Source organism: Macrobrachium rosenbergii, chromosome 50 (genome assembly GCF_040412425.1).
Source record: "Macrobrachium rosenbergii isolate ZJJX-2024 chromosome 50, ASM4041242v1, whole genome shotgun sequence".
NCBI lineage: Eukaryota > Metazoa > Arthropoda > Malacostraca > Decapoda > Palaemonidae > Macrobrachium > Macrobrachium rosenbergii.
Window position 1 is genome coordinate 17,512,589 of NC_089790.1, and position 16,681 is coordinate 17,529,269.

Below are 16,681 nucleotides of genomic sequence, written 5' to 3' on the forward strand. Positions count from 1 at the left end.
GATGACTTATAAATGGAATAATTTTCCTATTAATTAAGCCATATCTATAGAGAATGACTTTGCACTTTTTCATCGTCAATGAATCTTGTTCATTTTCACGGAAACAGAGAATCGTGAAAAACGCCCAATTTTTGGTATAAAAAATGTCACGGAATTGGCCCTACCTTGTCTAGGCTATATCCGGTGTTGGTTCCCAAATCTCTCTCTCTCTCTCTCTCTCTCTCTCTCTCTCTCTCTCTCTCTCTCTCTCTCTCTCTCTCTCTCTCTCTCTCTCTCTGAAAAGAGAGTAATTCCACCATTTTGCTCGGAAGTGGAAAGTTCAGCCAGGGAGGCTTGGCCATGTAAAGTTACTTCCATTTTAAGTTTTAAGTGACTTGCATGATATGACTGCCGTCGGGCTAAAGAGGAAGTGACATGTATGTATGTATGTATACATACATACATACATACATGTATATATACATATACATACGGTATATATGTATATATAGATATGATGTGTGTGCGTATTTTTATGTATGTATGTATGTTCGTTTGTGCAGTATTTTCATGTAGTATGTGTGTATGTCTGTGTGTGCAGTATTTGAATGTGTGTATGTTCAGTATTTGAAACGTTTGTCTTACATCCAGTGTATGTGTGTATTTATGTATAGCCTATGTGTAACATTTGAGACCATTTCAAATCAGTCGTTTGAACTGCAGCCATAACTATACCGGAAATATCTTCTTTCCGAAACACCTTCTTTCTTGAACTATCTTCTTTCCGAAATACCTTCTTCCTTGAACTATCTTCTTTCCGAAATACCTTCTTTCTTGAACTATCTTCTTCCTTGAAATACTTCTTTCTTGAACTTCTTCTTTGAACTATCTTCTGAACTATCTTCCGAAATGCCTTCTTTCTTGAACTATCTTCTTTTCCTTTCTGGTATGCCTTCTTCTTCTTCTTCCCATCTTCTTTCCGAAATACCTTCTTCCTTGAACTATCTTCTTTCCGAAATACCTTCTTCCTTGAACTATCTTCTTTCCGAAATACCTTCTTCCTTGAACTATCTTCTTTCCGAAATACCTTCTTCCTTGAACTATCTTCTTTCCGAAATACCTTCTTCCTTGAGACCTTCTTCCTTGAACTATCTTCTTTGACCTTCTTCCTGAACTATCTTCTTTCCGAAAACCTTCTTCCTTGAACTATCTTCTTCCGAAAATACCTTCTTCCTTGAACTATCTTCTTTCGAAATACCTTCTTCCTTGAACTATCTTCTTTCCGAAATCTTCTTCCTGAACTATCTTCTTTCGAAATACCTTCTTCCTTGAACTATCTTCTTTCGAAATACCTTCTTCCTTGAACTATCTCTTTCGAAATACCTTCTTCCTTGAACTATCTTCTTTCGAAATACCTTCTTCCTGAAATTCCGAAATACCTTCTTTTGAACTATCTTCTTTCCGAAATACCTTCTTCCTTGAACTATCTTCTTTCCGAAAACCTTCTTCCTTGAACTACCTTTTCCTTGAACTATCTTCTTTAATTTCATAAATGGAACTATCTTCTTTAAAAAATGGTTATAGAACTATTTGTTTCGAAATACCTTCTTCCTTGAACTAACTTCTTTTACCTTCTTTTGAACTATCTTCTTCCGAAATACCTTCTTATTATCTTCTTTCCGAAATACCTTCTTCCTTGTTATCTTCTTTACCTTCTTCCTTGAACTATCTTCTTTCCGAAATGCCTTCTTTTGAACTAGAAATAGATGAACTATCTTCTTTCCGAAATGCCTTCTTTCTTGAACTATCTTCTTCCTTTCTGGTAATCTTCCTCCACTCAAATGACACACACACACACAGAGGAGGGGGAAAGGACGTCCAGAGATTTATTGATCTCTGTTCTAAGACATTGCTCTCTCTCTCTCTCTCTCTCTCTCTCTCTGAAATTAAATTTTATGTAATCCCTTATTAAAGCACGTTTTCAGAATTAATTTCATAAATGGGACTGTAAAATGGTTATAGTTTTGTTTCTGTACAGAGAAAAACATTTCTTTTTGCAGATCATCATTATTATCGTTGTTATTATTATTATTTAAGAAGATGAACCCCATTTACATGGAACAAATCCACCACAGGGGCCACTGACTTGAAATTCAAGCTTCCAAAGAATAAAAAAAAAAAAGTGTTCATTTGCAAGAGTTAACAGAATGTCATAGGAAATATAGAAAGAAGAGACCAGTTATTATAAAAGAAAAAAATAAAGATAGAAATTTATTAAAATTATGTATTTGTGCATTAACCTTTGGTTTTGCAAGCTTATCTGATACCAGCTAGAATTTCCGTTGTGTCTTTTCAGTAAGTAAAAAACAAAAAAACTGCAATTGATGAAAATTCCTATTCCTCTCTGGTCAACAACTTATTTGTTGCAGTGTAAAGTGAGCTGGGTGAAATGCCTTTCCATTAAGGGGGATAAAGTATTGAGAGAGAGAGAGAGAGAGAAAGAGAGAGAGAGAACCATTTCCTCAAGTTTTGCCTGCCTTTCATCGAAGCTTGTGAGTGAGTTAGTTGCTTTCCATATAATTCAGAAACAAATTGAGAAGTTCTTTTGTGACTTTAAATTGGAGTATATTTATTTATTTATTTATTGGTTGACTTTTCTGGCACTCTAACCGTGTACTAGAACGAATTCTTCTTACGAAACTTAGAAGAGAACAATATTAAACCGCATCAGTTTTTTGGAAATTGGTAACCACTATTTATCAAAGTGTGAATGAAAATTTTCGTAATAAAAAAAATATAGGCGAAGAGATTCCTTAGACAGACATAAATGTCATTCTTTTCAAGGGATGATAATTAATTATTATATATTGCTTTTCGCACGTGAGACTTAAGTATTCATTATTATATTGCTTTTCGTACGTGATACTCAAGTATTAAGTTCAGAAGATAAATTAGCTAGAAGATAAATGCTAAATGCATTTAATCCGTAAGTAATAAATAACTCCTAAAATATATGATATCACATAGGTCGGAATTCCCAATGGCTTCAGTAGGAATTTCGACCTTAGTATTTTTATAGGAAATATTGAGCAGATTATTTTATTCGGTCGAGAAATGTAGTTATATATGTATATATATTAAATCTTTGGTATATATATAAAAGTCTACTTATATATATAATTGAAGTCGTGGTATGTATAAAATATATAAAATCTATCTGTCTGTCTATCTATATATATATATATATACTGTGTATATATATAATTATAATTTAAATCATGGCATATATAAACGTCTAGTTATATATAAAGAATAAAAGAAACGGATATAAATGGAGAGAGAGAGAGAGAGAGAGAGAGAGAGAGAGAGAGAGAGAGAAGTAAACGTTGAAAGATATTCCTCACGTTTGTGTCTGGGAACAGAAAGAGAAGAAGAAGAAGAAGGGGAATAGCGACTCAGATGAATGGGGTGCATAGTAAAACCTTGGAGTAAAGGGATTTAGAAATGCAAACGAGAGAGAGAGAGAGAGAGAGAGAGAGAGAGAGAGAGAGAGAGAGAGAGAGAGGGTGCCCTTGAAAGTTGGGACTGGGATACGTGAAAGAGATGTGGGAGAGAAATTGTCAGGGGATTTCTTCATGTTGCTGTGTGTGAGAGAGAGAGAGAGAGAGAGAGAGAGAGAGAGAGAGAGAGAGAGAGAGAGAGAGAGAGAGCGGGTGGAAAGAGAAACTTGTCTTTGAAAGTTAGGGTATAGGAAAAAATCTATGCTAAATATATTCAGAGAGAGAGAGAGAGAGAGAGAGAGAGAGAGAGAGAGAGAGAGAGAGAGAGAAGAAAGGAAACTGTATCTCTTGAAAGTTAGGGTTCAGGAAAAATATTTGCGGAGTATATCTTGTTTGTGTGTGTGTTGTGTGTGTGTGTGTGTGTTAGAGAGAGAGAGAGAGGGGGGGGACCAGTATCTCACTTTGAGGCCGTTCTTTAATTTCGTCAGATGATTCCCCCGCTCCACTTTGCCCGAAGACCTTTGGATGACAAAAGAAAGACTTCAGCAGGAAGTTTTGCCTCTTTAATTAAGACCAGGAGTTTTAATCTTTAATAAAGGAAGATGATAATGATGATGAAGTGTTTTTAAGTAATTTCAGAAGACCTCAAAAGTATTAAAAGTGTTCGCCCTCGACGATGGACAATTGTTTATTATAAATTATATATATTTTCATCCTTCCTAGACTTATAACCTTTCAACCAAATCCCTGATCGTAAGCTTCATTAACTCTGCCATTGCTTATTTCTGTCTGGTTTCGTAAGAAATCTCTATGAAAAGTCTGTGAAAATACAAATCTATACGTTGTTACTTATTCCATTCTTGGTTTCATAGTAAGAAGAAACGGTAAGCCTTCCTAGACCTGCCAGGTTTCAACCAAATCCTTGATCGTAACTTCGTTAACTGTTGTACCATTGTTTATTTCCGTCTGATTCCGTAAGAAAAAAAAAAAATTATGAAAAGTCTATAAGATACAAGTCTATGAATTGTTACTCATTCATCTAACGTGTTTCGTTCGGGGTTTCATAGTGAAAAGAAACGGTAAGCTCTCTAGACGTATAATCTTTCAGTCAAACTCTTGATCGTAACTTCGTTAATTCTACCATTGTTTATTTCTGTCTGATTTCGTAAGAAACCTCCATGAAAAGTCTATGAAAATACAAATCGATGAATTGTTACTCATTTATCTAACGTATTTTATTCGTGGTTTCATAAAAAACTAAGCATTCCTTTAATACAGACCTATAACCTTCCGACCAAATCCCGGATCGTAACTTCGTTAACTTCACCATTGTTTAGTTCAGTCTTTTCATAAAAATCCTCAGTGAAAAATATACTAGTCTATGAGTAGTGACTCATTTGTCTTCATATTTCACTCTTGGTTTCATAGCACAAATAAAACGGTAAGTCTTCTTAGGCCTATAAACCTTCCAACCAAATCTCTGATAGTAAGTTTGATAACTCTACCATTGTTTATTTCTGTCTTTTCATGAGAAACCTCTATGAGAAAGATACTAATGTATGAATTGTTACTCATTTATCTTCTTATTTCATTCGTGGTTTCATTGAAGAAAAGAAAACGGTTTTTTATTTTATACCTCTCCGCCGCAATATCGTATCACTTTTGTTGGAAACCTTTGTTTCCGGGAGACGGACGATTTTTCCTCTCCAGCCTTTTCTGAAATGTGAGAAAGGTTGGAGGCGAGTTCTTTCTTTCCTTGTCATGCCCCTCCTCCGCCTCCTCCAGTCCTCCTCCTCCTCCATTGCTTCTCGAACGAGGAAAAAGAAGAGGAAGATGAGGGAGGGAGAAGCTGTGGAAGAAAGCATTGCCGGAGCAAGTTGGTCGTCACCAACATGTTTTTGTCGCGAGCGTTTAGACCTATCTGTCATTTATATATATATAAACAATATTCCTCACCGCATCATTTATCGCTTCTCTCTCTCTCTCTCTCTCTCTCTCTCTCTCTCTCTCTCTGGTTTTGTTTATGCATAGATATTTAAAGCAAGAGGAACGACGAGGAAGGAGGAGGAGGAGGAGGAGGAGCGAGAATAATAACAATCAATCAAGCGTGGTTGTCAGCTTTGGACAACAAATGGCGTCGCCTCGCTTACTCCGAAGATGGAAGAGGAACGCAGGAAGATTTAAGGAGATTCGCGAGGAGGAGGAAGAGAAAGGAGGAGGAGGAAGGGATGCAAGAGGAGGAGGAGGAGGGGAAACAAGAGATAAGACGAATACGGTACAGTGGGGTAGTTGGAGGGAAGGGGAGAGGGGTTATGAGACTACGACGGGTGACGCTAGACAGGCAAGAAGAAAGAAAGAGAAGTTCTTATCCTGTAGCTTTGCGGTGAGACCAAACGGGGCGAGAGAGAGAGAGAGAGAGAGAGAGAGAGGGTGGCTGATGTGTATCATACATGACAAAAATAGAATGCGAATCCAAATAGGAGCCATAAACACGAGTAGGTCTATTTCACTTCGTGTTTAATCGCGTGTGTTTTAAATAGACGAGTAGATTGATTTGCACCTCTTCTTTAACGAATGGACGCACGAGCGCGCCCGGATGCATCCGCGTATGTATGACATTCATGCGCGTATTCATTGACAAGTGTCATTATCCTAGCAATCGGTGAATTAATCCAAGATGGCTGCTGGCTGCCACAAGGGGTCGTCGGTGAAGGAAGGAGAGAAAGAGATAGAGAGAGACGAGCCCCGAGAAACCATTTCAGATGGAAGAAGTATCTCTCTCTCTCTCTCTCTCTCTCTCTCTCTCTCTCTCTCTCTCTCTCTCTCTGCGGGGCCGAGCGAATTTCTCGGAGGAGGAGGGAGGAAAGAAAGGAGACGAAACTAAACTGGGCGTGAGTGTTAAGTACTGGGAAGACATCACTCCGAGGGAAGACGGAGAGCGCCCGTCTCCTTGCAATATATTGATCTTTACACTCTCTCTCTCTCTCTCTCTCTCTCTCTCTCTCTCTCTCTCTCTCTCTCTCTCTCTCTCTCTGTCCTGTAAGTTTGGCGGCGAAGTTTCTTAATTTATATAGATATATCTTTTACGTGGAATGAAATTAATCCACGGTTTCACGCTGTAGTGACGAGAGAGAGAGAGAGAGAGAGAGAGAGAGAGAGAGAAGGATTAACAATCTAAGATGTGTTGTATTCCTGTTAAATGACCACCGAAAGAGGATTTGCATAGCTGATTAATTTTTCAGTCGAAAGTAATTCCTGACTTTACCTGCACTGTAAGTTGACACGATTTTGCGTTTGAATTATGGCAGTCTTTTCCTAAATACGCACTCGCACACACACACACATATATATATATATATATATATATATATATATATATATATATATATATATATATATATATATAGAGAGAGAGAGAGAGAGAGAGAGAGAGAGAGAGAGAGAGAGAGAGAGAGAGAGAGAGAGAGAGAAGGGGGGGATGGGCGGCTGGAACTCCCACGGTTATAGTGAGTGTATAAGAACAAGCTCGTTTATCTGTTACACTTATCAAAGAGTAGCAAGTTACATAGAAACCCTACATTCATATAGTATTCTATAGCAGCATATACTTAGTAAATGGCGTTTTATCTATGTATATGTTTATGTAGTCTGAAGTCACTGACAGTTTTTGAAGTCAGTTAATTTATCAGATCAGAAAAAATGGGAGAATGTCAAATTGTTTCATATTTTGATAACGTTAAAAATTCTGCTCTAGAAGGCACGCTTTAGTTTCTCTCTCTCTCTCTCTCTCTCTCTCTCTCTCTCTCTCTCTCTCTCTCTCTCTATATATATATATATATATATATATATATATATATATATATATATATATATATATATATATATATATATATATATATATATATATATATATATATATATATATATATATGTATGTATGTATGTATGTATGTATGTATATATCCTATTGGCAAAGTCGTTCATTGCGTCATGCAACAAAGGTTAAAAATAAAAGAGATAAGTAGAATCGCAGATGCTTAGTTTTCATGGGTGGGTGTGTGTGTATGTATGTATGTTTAGGCCTATACACCTCCAATGTTCACTTTCCCAAACCAACTCTCAGTTTTAGCGTCATTCCAGATCTCTATTCTGGTACAAAATCTCAGATAAGTCATAAATGGCTTATTTTGCAACATGCATTGCAACATGTCAACATTCTCAGGAATGTCTAATTACGTCAGTTTATCAGAATCCGCAGAGGCGAGTCAGTTTGAGTCAGTGCACTTTTTTTTTTTTTTAGCAAAGCTTTGGCCTAAATTATATATTTCAAGTTCCAAGTCTAATTAAACGATTTCTATGCAAGGTTATTCCTTTGTTTAAACGTATCTCAACTGTGTTGGGCTTAAGTAACAATTATTAACTTATTAACATAACCAAACATCATCTATTTTTATGTCTTTACATTATAGTATTTATATATGTGTTTATGGATGTCAGTAGCATGGAGGAACTTGATATTCTGTTCACTTATATGTGGGTGAAAGCATCTGAAATCTACTTATAAGTTACTGCGCTATAAAAGTAAAAGTAGGCTTTATGGACAGGAAAAGTTCATTATATATATATATATATATATATATATATATATATATATATATATATATATATATATATATGTGTGTGTGTGTGTGTGTGTGTGTGTGTGTGTAACCCTCCAGTTTCTTATCAACTGTGATTTTGCCTGCCCTTGTTTTCAAGTTAATCGGTTTAATTTATTGACGAATAGCTAATTTCCGTGAGACCTTGTGTTCATTATAAGTGATGTAAATAATATCAGTACCACGAATTGGTAAACTCATTGTCTTTGCCAAGGCAAATATCCCCCACCCTCCCACTTTTATTTCCAGTCAACTTAATAGTGTGATTCTCCTTAGTATGAAAACGGTGAGAGACTACAAACACTGCATACTTGAGTATCTCTTACGGAGTATGTTTGTACAGTATGTATGTGCGTGCCTGATGACGCATGCTTTCGACAGTGCTTGTTAATGAGGTCAGTTTTAGACGTAACTTTCGCGTTGTCGAATTGGTCACTAAGCTGAGAAGATTAGTAAGAAACTTATATATATATATATATATATATATATATATATATATATATATATATATATATATATATATATATATATATATATATATATATAATTTCATACAACTGCGTTCATCCACAATTCAGAAATTAGACAACAAATGTAGCAGTATTTATTATTTTTTAGAAACAGCCTAACATTGACAAGGGTACGTACATAACACAAAATGTAAACATTAGATACAAACGTTTAAACATCATCAAATAAAAACATACAACGCTACTCGTGTAAGCCATCAGAGAGAAAATATAGTTTAATTTGCAACACGTAAACGTAATGCGCATGCTCGCAAGCACTTGTTTATGGCCGCAGAGAAATCCGTCGGAATTCGTTGTAGGGATTGCCAAGAACGCTCCCACCCCCTAACCCACCCTTCCCATGAGCGATGACGTCATCGTAAACAGCACCGGTGGCGTGAGCGCTGGCCCCATCCAACAGCTTAATTTAGCCATGTTGTCATCTACGTATCCTTTTCTTCGTCTTGATGTAATCCTCCTTTACCCTCTCCTCCTCCTCCCCCTCCTCCTCCTGTAGTACTATATGACGTCATTTCAAATTGATTTGATAACGATGGATTGTTAAAATTGGCTTTGTATGCTAGGTAAATTATTTGTGTTTTCTCAATATTTTTCGAAGCGTTTATTGATATAATTGATAGATGTGCAGCTTACTTCACGAACTTGTTTTTATGTATTTTTTTAATAATCCTTGTTTCCCCTTTCCGGTTTATTTATTTATTTTATTTATGTTTTTTTTTATTTATTTTCTCCTGTGCAAGTGGGTGACGATGCTTTCAAGATATTCGTAAGAAGGTATGAGTATTCATTTAAAATTTAGTACGAATATTATTCATGCACAAAGTCCGTTCTTTGGGAGACTGGGGACAAGGTAGTTCAGAGAGAGAGAGAGAGAGAGAGAGAGAGAGAGAGAGAGAGAGTCGTATTTATATATCAGCGGTTAATGCACTTCACCAACGCATCGCTTACCAGTAACTCTGCTGACCCGATGAGAACATGGCAATAATCCCCCCACCCTCCGTAACCCCAACCCATTCTCCCCTGCTATACCTCAACCCCCTTCATGCTGCGTTTCTCTCTCCCTCCTCAAGAAGAGTGAAAAGCACACTCCCTATTCCTCTGCTATTCTTGGCGAATTATCATTGTTCTTGAATGTTTACTGAGCGAACAGGGAACACGGATGACTATACTGGAGTTCATGAGACTCTCTCTCTCTCTCTCTCTCTCTCTCTCTCTCTCTCTCTCTCTCTCTCTCTCTCTCTCTCTCTCTCTCTGGTGGATTCTCAGTTATGTAACTGATATTTAGATGCTCGAGTGATTGCAATTATTGACAAAAAATAACTTCTTTTAAAAGAAATACCATATGAAAAAATTCCTTTTGCTTTTAAAAGAAGTAACATGAAAAAATTCCTTTTGCTTTTAAAAGAAGTAACATGAAAAAATTCCTTTTACTCTTGACAGTGTTAAAATCTATCGTCGTCCAAATATATCACTGCATACCTCTTCCTTCTTTTAACGCCTTCCCTCTCCCTCCTCCCCCTCCCTCCACCGTCTCCTCCCTCCCCAACACCTCCCTCCCCTCCCTTGCAGACGACGTAGGAGTGACGGAGTTCCCCATTAGTAATTATAGCCAGTCCTCGCGCGAAAATAGCCAAAGGTATAAATCGCTAAGCGCTAGGTGCGCTCTATGCAAGATTATACTGTGTGTGTATATATATATATATATATATATATATATATATATATATATATATATATATATATATATATATATATATATATATATATATATATATATATATATATATACGTCTATACTAAGATGCATTTTTTCTTGTTTATGTTAGTCGTCTGTGTTGTGATAATTATAGATTGTTTTTTAGACACTTGTGAATGTTTATTGTGATAATTGTGTTGTGTTTTGATGGGTAATTATAACCTTTTTACTCATTAGATTTGTGAGTATTCATTGTGATGATTATAACTTTATTCATTACCTTTGTTAGTGTGATCGCAATCAGTCTTAATGGTGTCACTGTTGAATTTATGTATCTTATTTATTCTTATCTTTATCTTGGTGTGCGTGTGTGTGTGTAAGTTACATTCTGGAGTATTTATATGTAGGTCACCCGATATAACATTTGGGTTGAAAGGAATTGAAGGGTTGACATAACTTGACATTTTGTAGTTTTTTTTCTAAAGAATTAGTAGTGTCTTTAATATTTTGTTTATTAATATTGATTATAGATTTTGCTCTGACTTTAATTTCAAGTTTTTATATCTGACGAAGTTTCAACTTGATTCAAAGATCATTTGAAAATCGTTTTCCCCAAAACAAAGGGGCAAGCATAAGGGAAAGGTGTGTGAATGAGAGAGAGAGAGAGAGAGAGAGAAGAAATGAAATCACTATAATACCAACAAAGGTAATTAAACGTCATTCAGGTGTTGATTCGTAAATCCATTTTTGTAAATCTTTTAATTAATCAGCAAGTTATTCTGTCAGCTTTATCTTTGTTCTCGCATCCCCTTTTTCCTTGGTCTTGTTTTTCGTTTCTCTTATGTTTGTTTTTGAATTGAGCGTTCTTTGTCTCGTCTGTTCCTTGTCTTTCTTCAGAACTCCATTAAGTTAATTTTATCTTATCTCGCTAACGTATCTTCCTTAGTTAATGCTTTTGAACCACAGTTAAACGCATACCTTAAAATCCAGTATAACTCTCTCTCTCTCTCTCTCTCTCTCTCTCTCTCTCTCTCTCTCTCTCTCTCATGTACGTTAATGTATTAAAATAACAGAAAGATTCAGAATTCCATCACCTCGTGACTAAAGAAGCCACGTCAGAGCTTAGTCATATGGTTCATGAAAGGCGCGTTTTGTTATGGTGGCGTCCCCCCACCTCATTTGCATGCAAGCGTTGTTCTGCCGTATTCCGTAAATATTTGGGTGTGTATAGACTTGTGCATGGATGTATACGGGAGGTTTCATGCAAATGTGTCCCCGCTATTATGAGTGAACTGGTTCGATGGTTGTCCGATGCATATTCATCATAGAGCGATAGCGTGAGACTAAAATTTCTCATTTGTGTGTGAGCCGATGAGGTTTGATGGTGTACTAGACCTATGTAGGAGAATACGTCATGTTTCTTTTCGTATTTCAATTTTGGGGAAAGCAGAATGATTTTATGTTGTAAGTTATAGATGTGAAGTGATACAGGATCAAAAAGAAACATAAACTTGTACACGAGAATCGTGTAGAAATGTTTTTCGAGCATAGTTGATAACGGTCTGGTGCCTCGGGGAGAATAAGTAGATACTCGGAGGTGGTTGGCGGGGGGAAAAGGGTGGTTATTTTGCTGTTGGATGGGCGGTTTGGGATGGGAGGGCGTTGGGTGGTTGGGGAAATGGGAAAGGGAACCCGGGGGTTGTAGTGTAGGAGCCGGAGAAGCCGCCTCCTTTGGCACATGTCGATGGCAGACTCCAAAAACTGAAAAGAAATCAATAGGCATCATGGCTGGAAGGCATCCTACCCCTCCCCCCTTCTCTTATTCCCTCCTTCCTTCCTTCTCTCTCGATCACTCTTTCCCTCTCTCTCCCCGTATCTCCTCCCCCCCTGCCCGAGCCATCCTTCAACAGCTCAAACCCCTCCCCACCACCCCCTTTTTGTCCCTTCCATCCTGCGTTTTCTTCCTTCACTTGCATCAGATTCCCGATTCCCTTTGGGCTAGATACAATCAGATTCATGCTTTATTACAGTAACTCTCTCTCTCTCTCTCTCTCTCTCTCTCTCTCTCTCTCTCTCTCTCTCTCTCTCTCTCTCTCTCCACGTTTACTATATTCTGGCGTTCCCAGGTTAGTGAACAAAAGAAGGATAATTTTATGAGTTTACAATATACTTTTATTTTGCCTGTCCCGTCGTAGCTTGAGTGTAAATAAATGTCCGTCATTTTTAGAAACTTCGCCGTTGTGACTTCAATTCTCATCACGCCATCAGGCGGATTTGGCGCTTTCTTTGTCACAAGTGACTCTGGGAGAAGGAAGAGATGACGGCCATTGATAACAGACCTAAAGTACTTGCCGAAAGAAGAGAGGGAAGAAAAAATCGTAGAAGTATTAGATGGGATTTTCACTTGAAACGGCCCCCGTGCTCCTATTTCTGAAACTCGTTATGGTTTGTCGAGTTCAGGAGGGCGTTTTGGAGAGAGAGAGAGGAAAGGCTGATACTTGCTCATAGTCCAAGTTGGGGAAAAAGCGCGCCGAACTGGTCTGGTAGTGGGGGCGAGGCTGGAAACCCCCCTCCCCCCCATTATCGGCCTCATGAGGGGGAAAAGGTCTTGTGGGAAGGAGAGGAGAGAATTCATTCGAGCATTCGAGAGTTCGTACAGGGGTCTAAAGCATTCCGGTGTAAAAGAGTTTTAAACCTCTCTCTCTCTCTCTCTCTCTCTCTCTCTCTCTCTCTCTCTCTCTCTCTCTCTCTCTCTCTCTCTCTCTTGCACGCACAATATGGTATATATATTCAGATATTTGAAGGCAGTGACGGCCTTTGGAAACATCATTTTTGTCAAGGATAGTTTTGATTAGTCATATATATATATGTGTGTATATATATATATATATATATATATATATATATATATATATATATATATATATATATATATATATATATATATATAGTGTGTGTGTGTGTAATGGTTATATAGAGACTGGGTAGGACGCCATATATCACTAAAAAATGCTTTATGCATTGATTATACCTCCCACTTCTCTCAGTTATTTTTACTACATCAAACGAACCAATAGATTTTTTTTTTACTGAACTGGTCCGGGAACAACGGAAAAACGATTATGGATCGTCAGGGTGAGACTAGAGTTAAGAGACGTTTGACGGGAACGGTACGTGAAGTGTTCAGTTCAGATCAAAGAAATGTGGTTGACGGTGCGAAAAATGAAGAGAGAAAGAGAGAGCGCATTTTATATTATAATCAAAGACCTGGCATACGTATTTAAAGAACCTGTTGTTCTGGAAATTTGGGTAATGTGTAACATCATAAACTTAGCAGTAAAGTGGGACATTACATTACTGATGAAAAAAGAGTACAACTTTCTAATATATATTTTTCTTCTTTTTTCAGAATGAATTTGTGAAATTACCGTCGCGGGCCATCCGTCGAGAAGGTAAGCCTGTAGAATAATTTGCATAGGCGTGAGAAGTTAGCAAGAAACACGGTAATTGAATGAAATTAGCAAAGATGTCATTCAGTTCAATAGACCTATGATTACCTTTTTTCAGGATTGATAACTAGACTGATTGATAACAAATCTATTACATACACTTACGAATGTCAACATAAAATTGATATGTGCGTGCGATTGCGTAAGTTAATCCAGTTTATACAAATCCAGTTTATATTTGTAGGTGTGAATTGGTAGAGCCGTTAATTATGATACATTTCTGTCGCTGTGAAAACGTACTTTATGAGGAGATTACAGTTGTGGTTCATTTTGTCATTTTATAATGTTTATTTTTTTATGCGTTTCTGCTCACCTTTAGTCTTATTGATAAGCGACGCCATCATATTAAGTCTTAACCTGAAAACGTGTTTCTTTTAGTAGTATATTATTAATTTTTCTCCTTTTACGCCACTTTCTTTTCAGTAGCTGAAGGTAATGTTAAGAAGACGTCATTATCAATATTATTTTTCGTCTTATAACAATCAACAGCGGTGGAACATAGCTGAAAGTGAATTGAATTTTAGAAGTTGACAAGTTGGTGAATGTAGCTGCAAGGTTAGAGAAAACTTTTTGATATTCATGTTTTGCCACGTTAATTTAGAATTAATTAATTGCAATTGTATCGATTAATTTTAAGGTTTATTAAGATTTCACATAGAAATAGGGCCTTGTTAGATATGCTATTGAGGCTCTTGCAGTACGATTCAGAAGGCACGAAAATAAGTTAGGTTCCTACATAGCGCCTTTGACGAATACAGGATTTCATTACAATAAATGAATAAACTACAGTATCTGCGAGCAGGATTACCCAGAAAGACATTCGTGAGTTTTTACAAAAATTTGACCAAAGGTGGTCGTCTGACTAAGCAATAAGTGATTCGAATTTTGGAAGAGGTAGTCAAGTAACTATCAAGTAACTATTGTAAAGTATGCTGTCACTAATTGCTTTCTTTTGATTATTACGTAGGCCTATGGATTGTTGTTGTAAAGACATAGTACTTTATGTAATAGACTGTTTTTCTTTCATGAACCTTGTAAACAGCAACTGGCCAGAACTGTTTAATCAAGGTACTTAATCACGATGCCTCCGTTGCCTATTTTGAATTTTTTATGATTCCTATTAGTGTTGTGATTCTTTTACGTCTGTATTATCTTATTTCTTCCTTTTTTTTCACAGGATGGATAAAAGTCACGATGGGGAACGTGGGGACAAGGGCAGGGGCAGCCTACCCCCCGGGTTGGACCCAGCCACTGCTGCACTTTACGGTGAGATAGTTTTCGCATTTCTTCATTTCTAATGGATATCAAGAATATCTTATGTATGGCCATTTGTACGAGTGATTTTAATGCATACATTCCGTTAGATTGTGTGTCCGTTGTCTGGTGTTTGTTCGTGTCAATTTATGTAAACTCTCAGGTTATTATATTCTTGAGCGAGCTTAGAGATTTTACACGTAGGATTATAATTTGTAAATTTGATAAGTGTAGGATTTTATATTTGCAATTTTTTGGTCTGCATTCATTAATCCCTTGATATTTGCTGGTTTTTTTAATCATCTCAAGCGGATAAAGCACCGGTTAATTTTTCATCGTTGTACGTTTAGTTACATTGCATGAAGGGAAGAGTGGCGATATCTTCTTCTGGTGATATATTACTACTGTGCACCTTTTCTTCAGCTGGTATCCATTCAAAGGACTCATGGTATTCAGTGATTTAAGTTTCTTCTCGTCAAAAATCAAAAGTATTTTCATAATACTTTTGGATTCTGGTAATCTGATACAATGGGTGCTTACATGTGCCTATACATGATATAAAATTTGCAGGTAGAACAGTTTTTTATTCAGGAATCTTGTGGTTGCATGCAACTGAAAAGGCAGTGCAGGTGGATCTGTGAATGAACTTTATAATACATATAATTAAGAACTTGGTGATGGTATTGTGTTTGGAATCAGAGGCATTACTTGAGGTTCTTTGGCCCCTAGCTGTAGCCCCTTTCATTTCTTTTACTCTACCTCCATTCATTACTCTTCCTTCCATCTTCATTCCATCCTCTCTTCCTTCCATCCTACCATCATTCCATTCCTCTCCTGATGAAAGTTTGTTTCTATAGTACAGGTCCCTTGAATTGGTTTTTCCCCTAGGAGAGCTGTTAATCATTGAAGTAAAACTAAGCTTTCTACTTTTCCTCCTGTTGCACATTGAAAACTTTTCTACTTTCAATTTCCTTTCAGCACTGAATGACCTTATAGGTCCTAGTGCTTGGCCTTTGGCCTAAATTTTTTATTTCATTCCAAGCTGGTTTTCAGTATTTATGAAAGATTTGACATGTAGGGGAAGAAATTTAATACGTTTCAGGTATTTGAAAACTGAAGAGCTCTCTTGGAAAACACATCTAATCTGCCGCTGGTTTTAGTGCTGTTTAGTTTTTTTTTAAATTTAGTGTCAGTTATTTATTACCTTGTGGTAATCTTTTCCTTCTGTTAAAGAAAGGGATGGGGGAAATTAACCTTGCCACATCTATGGCTCAGAGACAGAGCAAAGGAAAGAGTGTTTGGGATAGTTCTTCAATAGGCGAGTCGATAGAGTTGTGGGCTAGCACTCGCTAGGCCCGAGTTCGAATCTCCAGCCAGCTAATGAAGAATTAGAGGACTTTATTTCTGGTGATAGAAATTCATTTCTCGCTATAATGTGGTTCGGATTCCACAATAAGCTGTAGGTCCCGTTGCTAAGTAACCAGTTGGTCCTTAGCCAGGTCTAATCCTTCAGGCCAGCCCTAGGAGAGCTGTTAATCAGCTCAGTGGTCTGGTT

At 37.0% G+C, this 16,681-nt stretch overlaps 1 protein-coding gene across 50 annotated transcripts in view; it reads left to right on the forward strand.

The window, feature by feature from the left end:
• Nucleotides 1-16,681, forward strand: part of tou (toutatis) — a 185,722-nt gene that overhangs the window by 95,206 nt on the left and 73,835 nt on the right. For 45 of the 50 annotated variants that reach the window (XM_067093983.1, XM_067093989.1, XM_067093982.1 and 42 more), the window contains 2 exons: nucleotides 13,773-13,815; nucleotides 15,050-15,138. In XM_067093983.1, coding sequence (XP_066950084.1) covers nucleotides 15,051-15,138 — 88 coding nt within the window. In that variant the 5' untranslated portion in view covers nucleotides 13,773-13,815; nucleotide 15,050. Of the gene's footprint in view, nucleotides 1-13,772; nucleotides 13,816-14,294; nucleotides 14,428-15,049; nucleotides 15,139-16,681 lie in introns of those variants that run through there. The other 5 variants (XM_067093995.1, XM_067093988.1, XM_067093994.1 and 2 more) reach the window with 2 other exon arrangements.